This window comes from Chelonus insularis, unplaced genomic scaffold (assembly GCF_013357705.1).
Source record: "Chelonus insularis isolate UGA/USDA-ARS -01 unplaced genomic scaffold, ASM1335770v1 contig_63_pilon, whole genome shotgun sequence".
Taxonomy (NCBI): Eukaryota; Metazoa; Arthropoda; class Insecta; order Hymenoptera; family Braconidae; genus Chelonus; species Chelonus insularis.
The window spans coordinates 303,428-318,207 of NW_023276680.1; the positions used below are offsets into that span (position 1 = coordinate 303,428).

A 14,780-nucleotide genomic window follows, 5' to 3' on the forward strand; every position below is an offset into this window, starting at 1 on the left:
ATTATATTTTTAATCATTTGCAATTAACTTGTTTGATAAAAATTGTTTCTTGTCTATGAAAAATTTTTTAACCTGCTGCTACTTCATTTATTTATTTATTACTATTTTTATTTTATTTTAAGTGAAATATAAAAAATAGATTGTTTCTTGATGATTTTTAAAAGTACAACCGCACCTATTTCTCGACTCGATTTTGTTGGCTAATGAAGAACGGCGACGTTATTTTCTCAAGCGTCATTAAAATCGCGTTAGCTAGAAGAATCGTGAAATCTTGTTAGCGTGGATAAAAGGAACGTCGGATTAAGACACTGCAATTTTCAAGACTGACGCTCGTTTCAACTGAAGAAAGATATTTTTAAAAAACGATGATACGACATTAAATACTTCGAAACTGAAAGATTTTTCCATCAGCTTATCACTCATTATAAGTGAATTTAAATTAAGTTTTTATTTTATTTTGTATACAAAAAAAATTCATAAAAAAAATTGATTTTTTTTCTTTTTTTGAACAAAAAACTAATTAGAAATAACGTACAATTTTAAATTAAGCTCAATAATCTTCACAACTATTCTCGAATATTCTGTTGAAGTAAAGTCAAGAAAGTTTGTGTTAGAACTTATACGCGAAAACGTGGATAGCGTCTGTTAAAGGAGACGAAAAAAAATAAAGAAAGAAAAAAAAACGAAAAGATCACGGTTGGCAAAGCGTCACTTTGTTGAAGTTTCATTGGCTACGAAGGTCTTTCGTGAAAATCTCAGGGGTGCCGAGTTGGCGTAAGACTTGTGGGATCTCGTGCGAATTACACTGGAACTTGGTCATACTGATTTTTGTTGAATTGTGTAGAATATTTCAGAAGATACAGATTTTATCGGTGAAGCCAGTTTTATTTAGGAAATAAATTCAATTGTTTTTTTTTATCCTTTTTACTTTAAACTGTTTATTACCTCAGTAGTAAAAAAGAATACGATTAGAGAGTGACCTCTTTAAGACTTTTATTGAGAAATAAAAATATCTCTGATACTTATCGATAACTGATAAAAGCATAAAACGAAATTGTTAAATTTAATGTCCAATGTTTAGAGTCTAACTAACTTATTATTATCATCGTTGAAATTTAATTTTATTCTGTTATTGTTATTATTATGAAAAACTACTAATATTTTTTCTTATTGCTCATCTTCCATTTTCCTAATCTTCTGGTACTTCATCTTTCACGTCAATCTATCTCTTGATAGACTTATTATCGAAATATCTAGACACTCAGAATATACTACCACATCCTAAAATGTTACTACTGTATCTAGCATCCAATAAAAAGTTTACTCTACATTTTAGCATCCCAAGTGGAATCCTTTAATTGGGCAATTACCAAAGTAGAAAAAACCAAATCTTCTAGATATTTTACTGCTAACTATAAAATAATAGATAGCATCCATCAATTCAAATTTTTGTTGAAATTGTTAATTTAAGAATCGTTAAATAATTTACATTCAGTAAAAAACTTTGAGTTTTAGAGTAATTGCAAATGAAAAAATAGCTAGAGGTATTTTTATGATAAAAAGTCTGATGCTTTTCATCAAAGACAATTTATAAAAAATTAATTAATTTTTTTGTAATTACGTAACATTTTTAATTTATTCACAATGATCATAGCATTGAAAATTTTTAATTAAATTAAATTGTTTTAGAAGATCAAAATACAAATATAAATTAGTAATAGAAATTCTACGGAGGATTATGAAAAACAGTTTAATTATTACAATTTTATGAAAAAAAAAAAATAATTATTAAAATTGTTTGTGTATTTTCTAATAAAATTGCGAATTTTTTAGGTAATCCGGCATGGAGAGACGACAAAAATAAAAATTCCCGTGTAATAAAGGTAACCGCCATACCCTTTACAGACTTGGAAAAAATTCTCATGGTGTTGAGATAAAATTTTATACTTTTTACAGGGTAATTTTTCTATAGTTTTAAGCAAAATGAGCGTGAATAGAAATAATATTTTTTTTTTCGGTTTATATCTTTAGAAGAATAAAATTTTATACTTGGAAGACTTACTTTCTAGCATCATGCTCACTAATTTTTACCCTGTACACTTAAAGAGAGCAGCCGGCTATGTTCGACCTTTTTACGAATAACCTCGGGTGCACGATTATTTTATTTAAGTCATATTGTTCAATTCCGTGATAGTACTCATTATTACATACCTAAAAAATGGGATTAATGTAGGGGAATACGGAGTAAGACGGCTTTTTGAATTTTAAAATGACTCATAAACGTAATAATTTAATTTAAACGATACCCGAGTCAAAAATGACAGCCTAGTTCAAATCTACAAAACTTATACATCTACTAATTCTGCCGGTAGACTTAGAAGAATAAAATCAGCACTTAGGGTAATTTATTTATATAGAATTAAAAGCCCGGTTTAATCCTCAATTCGTCACGAATGTCCCTTTTTTCCTTGGAAAGATTTAAACTAGGTTTTTGAAACACTGTTAAACATCTACAAGTTCAGTGCATAGGAAACTGAAATCCTGGTTCAAACCTGATAGGTCTGATGTTTAAAAAAATTTGAAATTCACAAATTGACTATTACTATAGTTATTAATTAATATTTAAAAATTATTTAAAAATTTTCGTACATAAAGTTGTAACATCACAACGTTAGATACGAAAACTTGAATATAATTTATAAATATTAATCAACAATTACTATAATAGTCATTTTGTTTGAAAACATTAAAAAATACCTTTTATAATGGCTTTTTCCATTTATTTTTTAATAAATTTTAATATGAAGACAATTGTTAATTACGTTGAAAATAAGTTATTTCATTCTTTATTTGCGGTACTCTTTACTTTTTTTAGCATTATCTTTTTTTTCTTTTTCCTTAGATTCCCTGAATAATTTATTTATATATTTAATATAATCTGATTTTTTGATTTGATCATCGTCAGAAAAATACGCATTTAACCATTCTGTAAACAAATTATAATTTAGAATATTACTAATGCTAAGGAGAAATTTACGACCAATATTATATTGAAAACGTCACTCACCATAGAGATCTTCGAACAATTCAGGGTCAATTCTGGGTCGATCACCAACTCCTCCGAGTGTACAATAATTTTTAAGGTTTTTACCATATATTTCCATTAGAGTAAGTTTGACTGCATATTTCCAATCTAATGATGACTGAGTCTTACTTTTCTTAATTATGTACGCTGCTGTATCAGATGATAAATATATTTCGAGGTTGGCACTAATTTTTGTATGAGTTCGCAAATTTGCAATAGAAAATTCTTCAGGCAACTAAATAACATAAAGTAAAAATAAATTATTGAATAATTAAACTTGGTAAAACATATGTTTCATAGGAATTCCACCATTTTATGATTATAATTGAAACATCTATTCGATTTTGCAGGATTGAATTAATATTTTTATTTTTAGATGAGAAAATATAGAACTTAGAGACCTTAACCAGTATTCTAAAATATCTAAAGTACTGATTTAAGTCTTCTAAGTGTAAAAGTAGACTTTGGAGATTTTGAAGTATTCTCCTATTATAATTTAAGAATATCATATTTTGTTACAACCAATTAAAGAAATGAATATAATTATATGAATGAATATAAATACTAATTGATTTCATCATAAATGTTGATAACACAATTATTGAATAATTATAATTATAATATATTATATATTATAATGTATTATACAAAATATGTTCCATTAGTAGTCGGTAAATTATACATGTTGTCGGCGTTTGACGCCAGGAGTAAATTTTATCTTTCATCGTAAAGAAATTTTATTCAAACTAGTTTCTAAATTTTGCCATGGTTCCACAATTATTCTGAATTAGTATATTTTTTTCCCTTTTTTACAGGGTAATTTTTCTTCTTTCTGTGTACTTGTGGTGTTTTTTTTGTATTGAACTTTAAATTAATCAAATAAACTGACATCAAACTCGTATAAACTTTTAGTTCATCAATAGTTATACCACAGAAAATATACGTTCGTTTTGATTTTTCGATAAAACTTAAAGTTTATCAATGCCAAAAAGAAGTACATGACTTTCATGGATAGTAAAGTACTACGCCGCATCTTAGTCATACACACTCTTTCAACCTTAAATTTATCTTATTCTTCGATGCTTGAAACTTTTTGCAGTTTTTCAATTTCAAAGAAATTCAATTTTTAGAAAATTTTAAATATCCGTTTTGCTGATTGCATCTATCATATTCGATCAATATCAATTATGAAGTAATTAAACTAAAAAAGATATCAAATTTTCATTTTTAATCATGTATTAAGAAAATTTTAACTCAGTTTATATCTAATAGAATTACTCGTTTTTAAGTATTTACATTAATTTTCAAATACTTCAGATATCAAAACGTTAATTATTATTAAACAATATATAAGTATTTATTAAATTTAAATCTTTTCGCCAAATACGTCCCGTTACACTAATCAAATATTTGATTAGAGTATTACTTGTTATATTTTGAATATTTTCCCTATAATATACAGACCTCACTTTAATAATAAATTCTTCAGTTGTATGACATAGGATTGTCAAATATATTCTATGAATTAATAATTGATTTCAATAATTAAGTGATGATTTGTACATAATTACTCTTGGATTAATAATACGCTGCCACCCCGCATATTATCTTAACAGTATCTTTGAGTGGAATTTACCTTCAATTCATTTTAGCCACGTGCATGATACTATTCAAAGAAATTAAAATGTAAGAAATCAGATTAAATTTCTTGTTAGATTTCATTGTAATTGTGTTGGTTATATTTTTTACAATTTCTTATTTTTTCTTACGTTTATGTTAGCCCATACATCCTAACAGCTTTTTTCATATCTCATATTTGTTCATCTTCCACTTTCATATTATACATTTACCTTTTCATTGATCCTTACGCGGCTTCTTCAACATGAAAATTTCCTCCGACACGCAAAATAGATGACGCGAGAATTTCATTTTCAACTTCGCTTTCTCTCACAGCTCAGACAAATTTTTCAAATACTCTTATTCACTGATTTATTTTCATTATTATTCTTTATAACACTAACAGAATAAAAGGGATAAAATATTTCAGGAAAAAAGCGATAAAACAAATAAATAAGGGTTATTATTGATGAATTTTGAATATTATTTTGAGAAAATATTTATATGATTATTGTTTAAAAATAAAAAATGCAAAAATTTTCAATTATTCATCCTATTTATTCAGCTGAATTCATCGCAATATCTATCTTTTATTGAAAACAAGGTGACTTGTTTACCTCATATCCATTTATAAACATCTTTAATATTATATTATAATATAAATGTAAAAAAGTCATAATGGGGTAGAAAATTTTTTCTCTATCAACGAAATAAGTTTTTTTTTACATCAATAGAATATAAAAAAGTATTTTTAAATAGAGCAGTAAAATAAAATTGAAAAAATATCATTAATAGTATCTTTGCTATCCTAAAAATAATAAATTCAACCATTTCCACTCTTGATGTTTTCAATCACAATTTTTAAATATAGGATGCACATTTCGGAAAATTCCATTATATTATTCATTTGCGGCATATTATTGATTGAAACTTCATGAGTTTTCCGAGTAATAACTCTCAGAGTTGTATTTTATTCCAAATAGTACATGTTTTGCGTAAATATGTTAAAAAAATGATATTTTGTCACAACAAAAAAACATCAGGTCAGTCCTTGAGTCCCCGTGTATTTTATACATGGGAAAAACAAAAAAAAAACTCAAATATTTAATCAATTATGTATTTACCATTATTATCTAAAAGTAGTTGCCATCTATTTAGTATCTTATATACACTGTAAATTTTAGTGTTTTATTTTAAAAAATTGAAAATATTTTAATATGACGTCAGCCATTTGATTAACATTATCTCGGTTTTAGAACGATTTTAAGTGTTTTAAAATAAAACACTAAAATTTACAGTGATAGTCTTATATATTTCTTATCAAAATCTTCCGGTTACTGTTGACTGATCAACTTTCATAAAAAAAATTTTACTTTTTGAGTATGAATAAATGTAAATATTTATTATGTAAAAAACGTTGATTGGCCTAAAAATGCAGGTAATTTTCTGTAGTTAACCTAAGTCATATATTTCGAGAATTAAATAGTCTCCAAGCAACGTATCCTCACAACATTAAAGTGAACCCTGCATAAATATGGATGTCCACATAAAGTAATAAAAACAAGGTTTTGACAAAAATGCCACAATGTTGAAGTTTAAGAGAAAATGTTTAAGTAGAAGAATATTATACTAAATTTAAAGTGAGAATATTTAAAGAGAAATAAATTGTGATTATCATAAGTAGGCAATAAAAAATTTTAAAGTAAATGTTTACGATTTATACATGATCGCATATTGCAATTCAATGCAGTATTTCAGATATGTTTTTTTTTTGTTTTCAAATAGAAATGCATTCAAATAAAATAGTCCTAGCAGATTATACTGAATAAGATCGATAAATCTCAGCTGAAATCCTCAAAGACCCTTTCTAAAGGCGTTTGCTGTGCTCATTCATTCCTCTATCCGGTACTCAGCTCATCCTTGCTATGCTTCTCATCCCTATGTACATATGACTGGGAGGCACGCGCATCTGCATCAAAGACTGCTTTAGTTCCCTGGTTCTAAGGAGTGTAGACAGCGACGTATAAGTATAAGAAAAAGTTTCCGCATATAGTACCTCTCTTCTGCAATCTTTTCCATTAATTTTCTTTCCATCTCTTCCATACTACAATTTACTCTCTTGAACAAATAAGTTAGAAAAAAGACATTAAAATACCTTTACGAAATCAGAGCATAAAAATAGTCAAAGAATATGAAAAAATTATTTTATATAAAAATTATGATGAAAATTTAATAACTCACTCTATTGTGGAAATTTAATATTTTACATGTTTTTGAAAAAGTAACAAACATAAATAGCAATGAAAATTGATATTTCTGTAACTGGAAATTGTGAAAAAATGGTTCAAAAATGGATACTTCATAGTTATTTATTCAAATAGTGGTACATTTAAAATTATGAGTTAGTGAATTTTTCCTTTTTTATTTTTAGAAAGTACAATATGTACCTTTCACTTGTAAACCTTTTTTTCTAGTCTTCAACCTATGCGGATCTTTGAGAAATGATCTTTCCCATGTGTTCATATAATATCAATTGTAGGAAACATTTTTCACTTGTTTATAGTTTAAGTTATATTATATATCTTTAGATTTTAAGTGTGGACACTACAATAATCGTGATTGTTGGTAAAACTTTCTCTTCTAGTCTGTTTAAAACAATAAAATATTTTTTCCTCACACATATAAGATTTAACTTTGGTACACGCATTTCTGTAAAAATCAAGAATAGTAGTGTTTCATGTTAAACATAAGCGAGACATGTACATTCGGCAAGTGTTGCCGTAGGGTGTGAAACATAGTCTGACTCTCAACAAAGTTTTCTCGTGCCTGCTACAAGAATGATAATGCGAATTGCGTGCCCGGCACGTCTTGGATTAGGTTTTGAGTTCGGGATAAAAGACGTTGAAGGAGAGAGTCTTATATGAGAGGGGGATAAATTCGTAAGGGTAAATGAGATAATAAAGAAGGAGGCGATGAGTAAAGAATCAAGAGAACAGGTAAGGAGGGGTACATAAATAAAGGGTGTGAGTGGAATATAAATGATTGCAACTATCCGTTAATATTAAGAATTTAATAAGCCAGGCAACAGAGTCGATTGATGATAGAACTAAAACTCAAGTAGTGGATTTATCATAAACTTCACTTTAAGTATAGAGTTTAACAGCTAAAAAGTATGAAAGAACACAGAAGCGAGCAAGGGTGATAAAGGTTACAGGACGCCACCGCGTGAGGGCGTCACCGCAAAAGAAAGGAATAAAGTGTGAATCTAAGTTTTCTTACGATAAACCCACGGATTACCTGGTCGCTTTAACTTAGCGACGGAGCTCGTTTCTCAGGTGCCATCCTCTTTGTGTCACCATATTGGATACTTTTGTCACAAAAAATGTTTGTAGAAAAGGAAATATACCTATAGTAAGACGGTAAAAACAAGTAAGACGAAGAAGAAGGAACATCTGATACAAGTCAGACCGTTTATTAGAAAAAGGCTTGATGTATCGCTAAAATAAAAGAAGCTGAATGATTGAAAATGTAGGTATAACGCTATAGCCTTCGCTCTTTATACACATTAAGTATTCACGAATGAGATTTTATTTGGAGGAAAATACTCTTTAATGGTCGAATGTTTTACCCAAACATTTGGAAGCTTCTTTTAAATAAGTTCTGAAGAAAACTGAATTCTAAGGTTTGAGCCAACTTGAATCATCTCTCCACCCTTTTCTCGTTCTTACCATCACCTTCAAAATCCTTTTCCGGCTTCCTCTTCAACATTCTTTCTTGCTTTCTAACGGTATTTTCCCGCACACTCTCACTTACTCTCGTTCGCTTTTTAAGTTCCTCCCTGATCATTCATAAAACATGAGTCTCCATCGGATACTACTCTATAAATTTTCAAGTAGCCCTAATATATCCGACGTTATTCTAACTCTTTTTTTAAAAGGAGTCTCTTTTTCTTTCTTTTACTAGTAATCGGTGAAAAAAATCTAAAGATCAAAATCCGCACATTAAATTAATTAAAATTTTAATTTCCGCTTAATCTTCTCATTTTTTTTTCTTTCTCTCTCTTTTTTCACAAAGTTTGTATTAAAGATTGTCATAGGTTCATATTCTGAAAAGTTTGTAAAGTAATGCTAAGCGTATTAACGTTATCCCAAGCTTCGAGAGGTTACTGCGACGTCTTTGCTGTGACTCTTTGTCCGTTGGCCCAAAAGAGTTGTTCCCTCGAGCAATAATAAAAGTTTCTCGAAGTGCAGAAAACCGAGGCAGTGTTCCAAAGCTCAGAAATACTCAGGAAACGCGCGAAGCCGACGAAAATACTCCAAAGCGAAAGTATATACTGACTTGGTTCCTTGCATTTATTACAATGTGATGAGTCCAAGTAGAAAAGCCATATGAATAGTCAGGCATTTGAGATATCACTAAGTTCTCTTGCCTGAGGCTTCTGCAATACAGATTCTGCGATCTTCAGGTCAGTGACCAACATCACAAGAAAAGTCTAACACAATGAAAATATAAAGTAATACCAAAATGTATAAGATGTACTACTAGAATAAAAAAATCATCAATTATGCCTAGGTTAGACTGCGAGCGTCTATTATGCCGGGCTCAAGAGGTTGCGGAATATTATTCAGAGCATTAGGCGTGCTCTCAACCACGAAGAATTTCCATAAAACCGCTATCTTCACATCTAAGACGCCTCCAACACTACCTGATTCTATGTTACATCAGTACGTGGAAATTCCAAGAGTACTTCTCTCCTCTTCACTCAAGACTCTGACTGCATTTCTTGAATAATACGTTTGCCGTGATGTTGACTTTTGACATAACCGCCCATTCCAACTAACAGAGTAAACGTAAAATCATTTTAATGAAAAGCTCCGAGTTCTAGTTTAATGGAATCTTTCGTTATTCATTATTTATTAGATGTTTGAGATTAAAATCATAAAAAAAAATTCTTTTTTTATGACCTTTTTTTCTTCCAACGTATCTCGAAAACTACGTGATGTTTCACTACGTTCAATAGAAAATAAACAATTTTTGATTAAATAAATTAAAAACTTTATACATACAATTATTCAATTATTTTATTCTATCATATTTTCCCAATTTAATTTACGATGTCTACTTTTACATATGCATTCCTCATTACACCGAATACAATTGTAGCTGTGGAAACGTTCGAGTTAGTAACAAATTGGTGAACTTGCCAGCGAGAGTAAATTGGCTTGGTATAGAAACTCTTCGTTGCGAATTTACTCTAGTATATGAGTAGTCCAGAGGACATGAAACAACTAAGTGTCAACACCATGTTATCCCCTGACAAAGTGTTCGTTTGAAAAATTATGGTGTGTATATAATGTATAACCAAAATTAACAAAAAAAAGTATTATGAATGAGAGGATTTACGCAGCCCATCAATGCATGAATCCACTAATCCGAATATTCTACTCCCATCATCATCGCCAATTCGATCTACTATTTCGATTCGTTGCTTTACACACATACGACACCACTGGTGAAGTCCCTCGTGCTTTCTCTTGTGACACAAGCAAATTGATGGAGGGTTTGTGACCTCTAGTATTCTCTATATATCCATATACACACATATATATATCTTTATACACATAACACACATGTGGATGAAACAGAAAGAGAGAAAAAGAAAAAGAAGAAAACAAAGTTGAAAAAAAAACACGATTTATCCCTTGGGCATTCAAAAGGTTGGTTCCGATTTTACAGAGAATATTTTTGCAGCTTTTTTAACGTTTCTAAAACTGTTTTCACTTTTATAAGCTTTCGATTTACGCTTTAACTTTCATCAGTATTCGTTTTTTTTAACAATGTTTTTAAGATGAAAAATTGAAGTTAGGAAATTAAAATGATGGATTTTTTTACTTTCAACTTAAATTGAGATAATATAAATGTAGAGTTTCTTACCCTCTAAGTCTTTTTATCTTCCTATCCTTATGTTCACTATAGCCTCCCTACCCTTTTTTCGTTCATGTCTCGGCACCCGAGTCTTTGAGATACCAGCTTCTAAAAGGAAATTCGGAAAAAAATGTCTCCCGAGGGGTGTTATGTATAGGTCGGTACAATTAGGGTAGAATGAGATGCTCGTGAAAGCGTTGAATTTCCTAAGTGTAGTGAAATAGAATACGAAAGGAAAAATAAAATTTAGAAAATTGTACTTATTCGTTAGAAGAGCTTTTGTTTTGGCAAAAAAAATGTATTCAACACCTTTACGAAATAACCAACATTTTTATTGGCCTATCTTTATAAATAGAATCACTTCTTTGCATCCACTTACAACAAATTTACTCAAAAATTATTCATTTTCATGAAATTTTACTATAAATAATTTTAAATTAACTTTTTTATAAATCATTTTATTTAAAAATAAAGTACATATTGCTATAACTTTTATATTTATAAAAATATATAATTCATAATCATTGCTATAAAATTGGAAATAAAACTAAGCAAAAAAAATATCTATTGCACATAACATCGACATATAAAACTCGTATGATTAAAAAATAAGCAAAACACTTGTCTGATCTCTCGTCAACAAACTCAGGATATTTTCAAACTCATGCATAAAATTCCTCCAACTCGTGCAAAAATCCCGACTCGACTGTAACTTAGAATTCACTGCTTTAGATTCTCGTCAGAAGCACAAACATTTGCTGGGAAAAAAAAGTTAAATTGGGAAATATAAAATTTTATAGCGGTATTTTAGTTGGAATATATTAGCGAGAAAAATATCGTGGAAATATCGATAAACGCTAGATTAAATTCATCCTGACAGAAGAACAAAAGTTTAAAATTTAAACCAAACAATGATTATACTTCAGTATTAATTTTACGAATTTATTATGAAAATAAAAAAAGACCTTGCTTGTTGACAACACGTTTATATTGTTCATCGACTCGAGCTTTTGTTATCGGTAGCTGTTCCACTCTACAGCCATCCAAAGGGGCTTGCTCAGCTGATGATGTACGAGCCGACACGCACACCGTTGAGCCCTTTTTTCTCTCCTCGTTATACCCAAAACTTCGAACGCCAACTTCCATAATAATTCTTTCTCGAATATCATTATTATAGAGGACTTTCGTTAACACCCTCCATCAACTATCCTACCATTTTTCTTGCATTATAAAAATCATCCTTTATTTTACCTTCCACTTTCCAATCTCCTTTTTCTAAATTCTCTACCAAACAATTTACTCTACAGACTTATTCATTTAAACCCGAATAAATCTCTACAATGTTGACTATACTTCTCAAATTCTGCGATACTTGCGAGATAAAAATCGTATAAAATAAGAAATATCACTGAAGTCTTTGTCTTAAGAAGACATTGGACGTACTTACATGTAAACAAAACAAGAGGTGTCAGAGCGTCATGTAGTGACTGAAGTTTAATACCAACTTGTCTGAAACATGGCAGAATTGTGCTAGATATCAAATAAAGAAATGCCACAGGCACTTCAAAAAACAAACAAGCTAGCAAATGCAATAAAGCTGCATAAGACATTCAGGAAAGAAACTTCTAAATTCATTTATCACAATTTTCAATAACAACACTAACAATACTATCAATTTATTAACATTATTGATTATTATTATTATTACTTTATACTTATTATTAAATTCTCAATTAAACAATTAATTGATCATATTTAATCAAATGATTCTATTAATACAGTTTGTTTTTGTGATTATTTCATTCATCAATATTGGGAAAACTGGTTTATTCGTTTACAAATTCCAAGTTTTTTATATTTTCAAATATTTTTTTAATTATCGAAATTCAATTATTTAATACGAAAAAATATTCTTTTTATCTAAATTGAATTAGGTATACCAAATTTCCTATCACTCGTATAGTTCTTTAAAAATTTAATTTTCTATATCCATTATGATGTAACAAGCCTAATTTGAAAACTTGATAGTCACCAGTTAAACAATTATTAATAATAACAGTAGATAAAATAAATAGATTGTGATAATAAGAAAATAATCTTTACCCCTTATGATCAACCAAAATGTGATATACCGTACGCAGCTAATGCATCAGTTTGTAGATAAAACAGCTAGAGTTTTTGTCGAAGGTTATACAATTTTACTGAAATTTATACTTATGATTAATTACAATAAACCCTTAAAATGTAGTGTATATTACATGAAATTTAAAACATCATTAAACTTGTGTTCAGTAATTTCATTCTCAAGTTATTAAAATTTTGATTGAATATTGATTTATATCTGAAGTAAAAAATGTCACCATGTGCATTTTTGTGCTCAAAATTAAGAAAAAATTTAAATTTCGAAAAAATTGTATTATGGAAAAATGCTTGTGATATTAGCTATTATTGCTAAAAAATTTGGATTTGATTATTACTCTTTTCTATTTAAACAAATTAACAAGGTAATTTGATTCAATTTTTTAATTAAAAATACACAAAATAATGATGGCAATGGCAATGAAATCAATGTCTTATTTTTCAGATTGAAAATGCCTCGAAATTATAAAAGAAAAACAAACAGACAAAGTTGGTCAGAAGAAAGCATGAAAAATGCAATAATAGATGTAACCAGTGGAAAATGTGGTTTCAAAAAAGCATCACAAGTCTATGGAGTTCCAAAATCCACATTAGAATATCGTATAAAAATTTATCGAAATGAAAAAGATTTAGAAGTTGCAGCTCGAAAAGGTTTAGGTAGATTTAAATCAGTTTTCAGTCTCGAAAACGAAAAATTAATTATTGAATATATTAAATTATTAGAGCAACGATTATTTAGTTTAAGTCATAGAGATATAAGAAGTTTGGCTTACGAAATGGCTGATAAATATAATTTACAAAATAACTTCAATGAAGAAACTAAATTAGCAGGAAAGGATTGGCTTCATAACTTTCTTAATCGTCACAATGACCTGTGTTTGGATAAAAAACCTCTTTTAGATTTTTATGATATTTTAGAAAGACTAATTGATCAAAATTCTATTACTGCTTCGCGAATATATAATGTTGGTGAAGTGAGCATTACCACAGCTGCTACACGTCAATCACAAATTTTAACAACCAAAAATACAAAACAAATACGAAATTTCAATCTTGTTGATGAAGAACAAGTAACAACAATATTGTGTTTTTCATCTACAGGATACTACGTACCACCGCTCTTTATATTTCCAAGAGTTCAGATGAAAGCAGAACTTTTAGTAGGTTTTCCTCCTGACTCTGTAGTTGTTTGTCATCCAACTGGTCTAATTCAAAGTGAAATATTTGTTGAATGGCTCCAACATTTTATTTCTCAAGTTCATCCCTCCAAAGAGCAACCAGTTTTGTTATTGTTAAATGGTCATACAAATTATTCCAAAAGTTTTCAATTCCTCGAACTTGCTAAGAACAATGGTATAATACTGCTCTCATTTCCTTTGGATTTTATACATACAATGCAACCACTGTACGTTAGTTTTGTAGCTCCTTTAAATTCATATTACACTGAAGAAGTTACGACATGGTTGAATAATCATCCTGAGTGTGTTGTCACACAATATCAAATAGCAGAACTTTTCGGCAACGCTTATCTAAAAGCTGCATCTTTATTCAATGCAATGATAGGATTTAAAAATACTGGAATCCAACCACTAAATCGATATACTTTATATAAAAATGATTATGCACCTTCTGAAATGACTAAATGGCTTTTAGACCAAGCAGAAAGAAATTTGTCGTTAGTTAAAACAGAAAATGACAAAGTATCATTTTGTGATCTTACTCAGTGTTAGTGATAGTTTGAGAAAATTCTCTTAATTAATTTGGAATCTGAATTATTATTACTTTAAAAAATAAACTTATTCATTTGGAATTATAATTTTGTAATTATATAAAGTATATAAAACTAATGCCAGAATGAAGATAGAATTATTGATTTATGAATAACTATTAATTCTTGCCATTCATAAATTTGATTTTCTTAATACAATTAGCCAGTTTTATTTCATCCATACCAAATAATATTACAGATGAATAGAACTAAAATTGTAAATGAAGATTGTATATAAAAAAAAAT

The 14,780-nt window shown here is 28.8% G+C and overlaps 1 protein-coding gene across 1 annotated transcript; it reads left to right on the forward strand.

Moving 5' to 3' along the window:
* The first annotated feature begins 13,016 nt into the window (after positions 1-13,016).
* Positions 13,017-14,692, forward strand: LOC118070518 (uncharacterized). The gene is made up of 2 exons (XM_035089154.1): positions 13,017-13,131; positions 13,212-14,692. Exon 2 carries the CDS (start codon positions 13,219-13,221, stop codon positions 14,494-14,496), a length of 1,278 nt encoding a protein of 425 aa, XP_034945045.1. The 5' UTR covers positions 13,017-13,131; positions 13,212-13,218; the 3' UTR covers positions 14,497-14,692.
* The last annotated feature ends 88 nt before the right edge of the window (positions 14,693-14,780 follow it).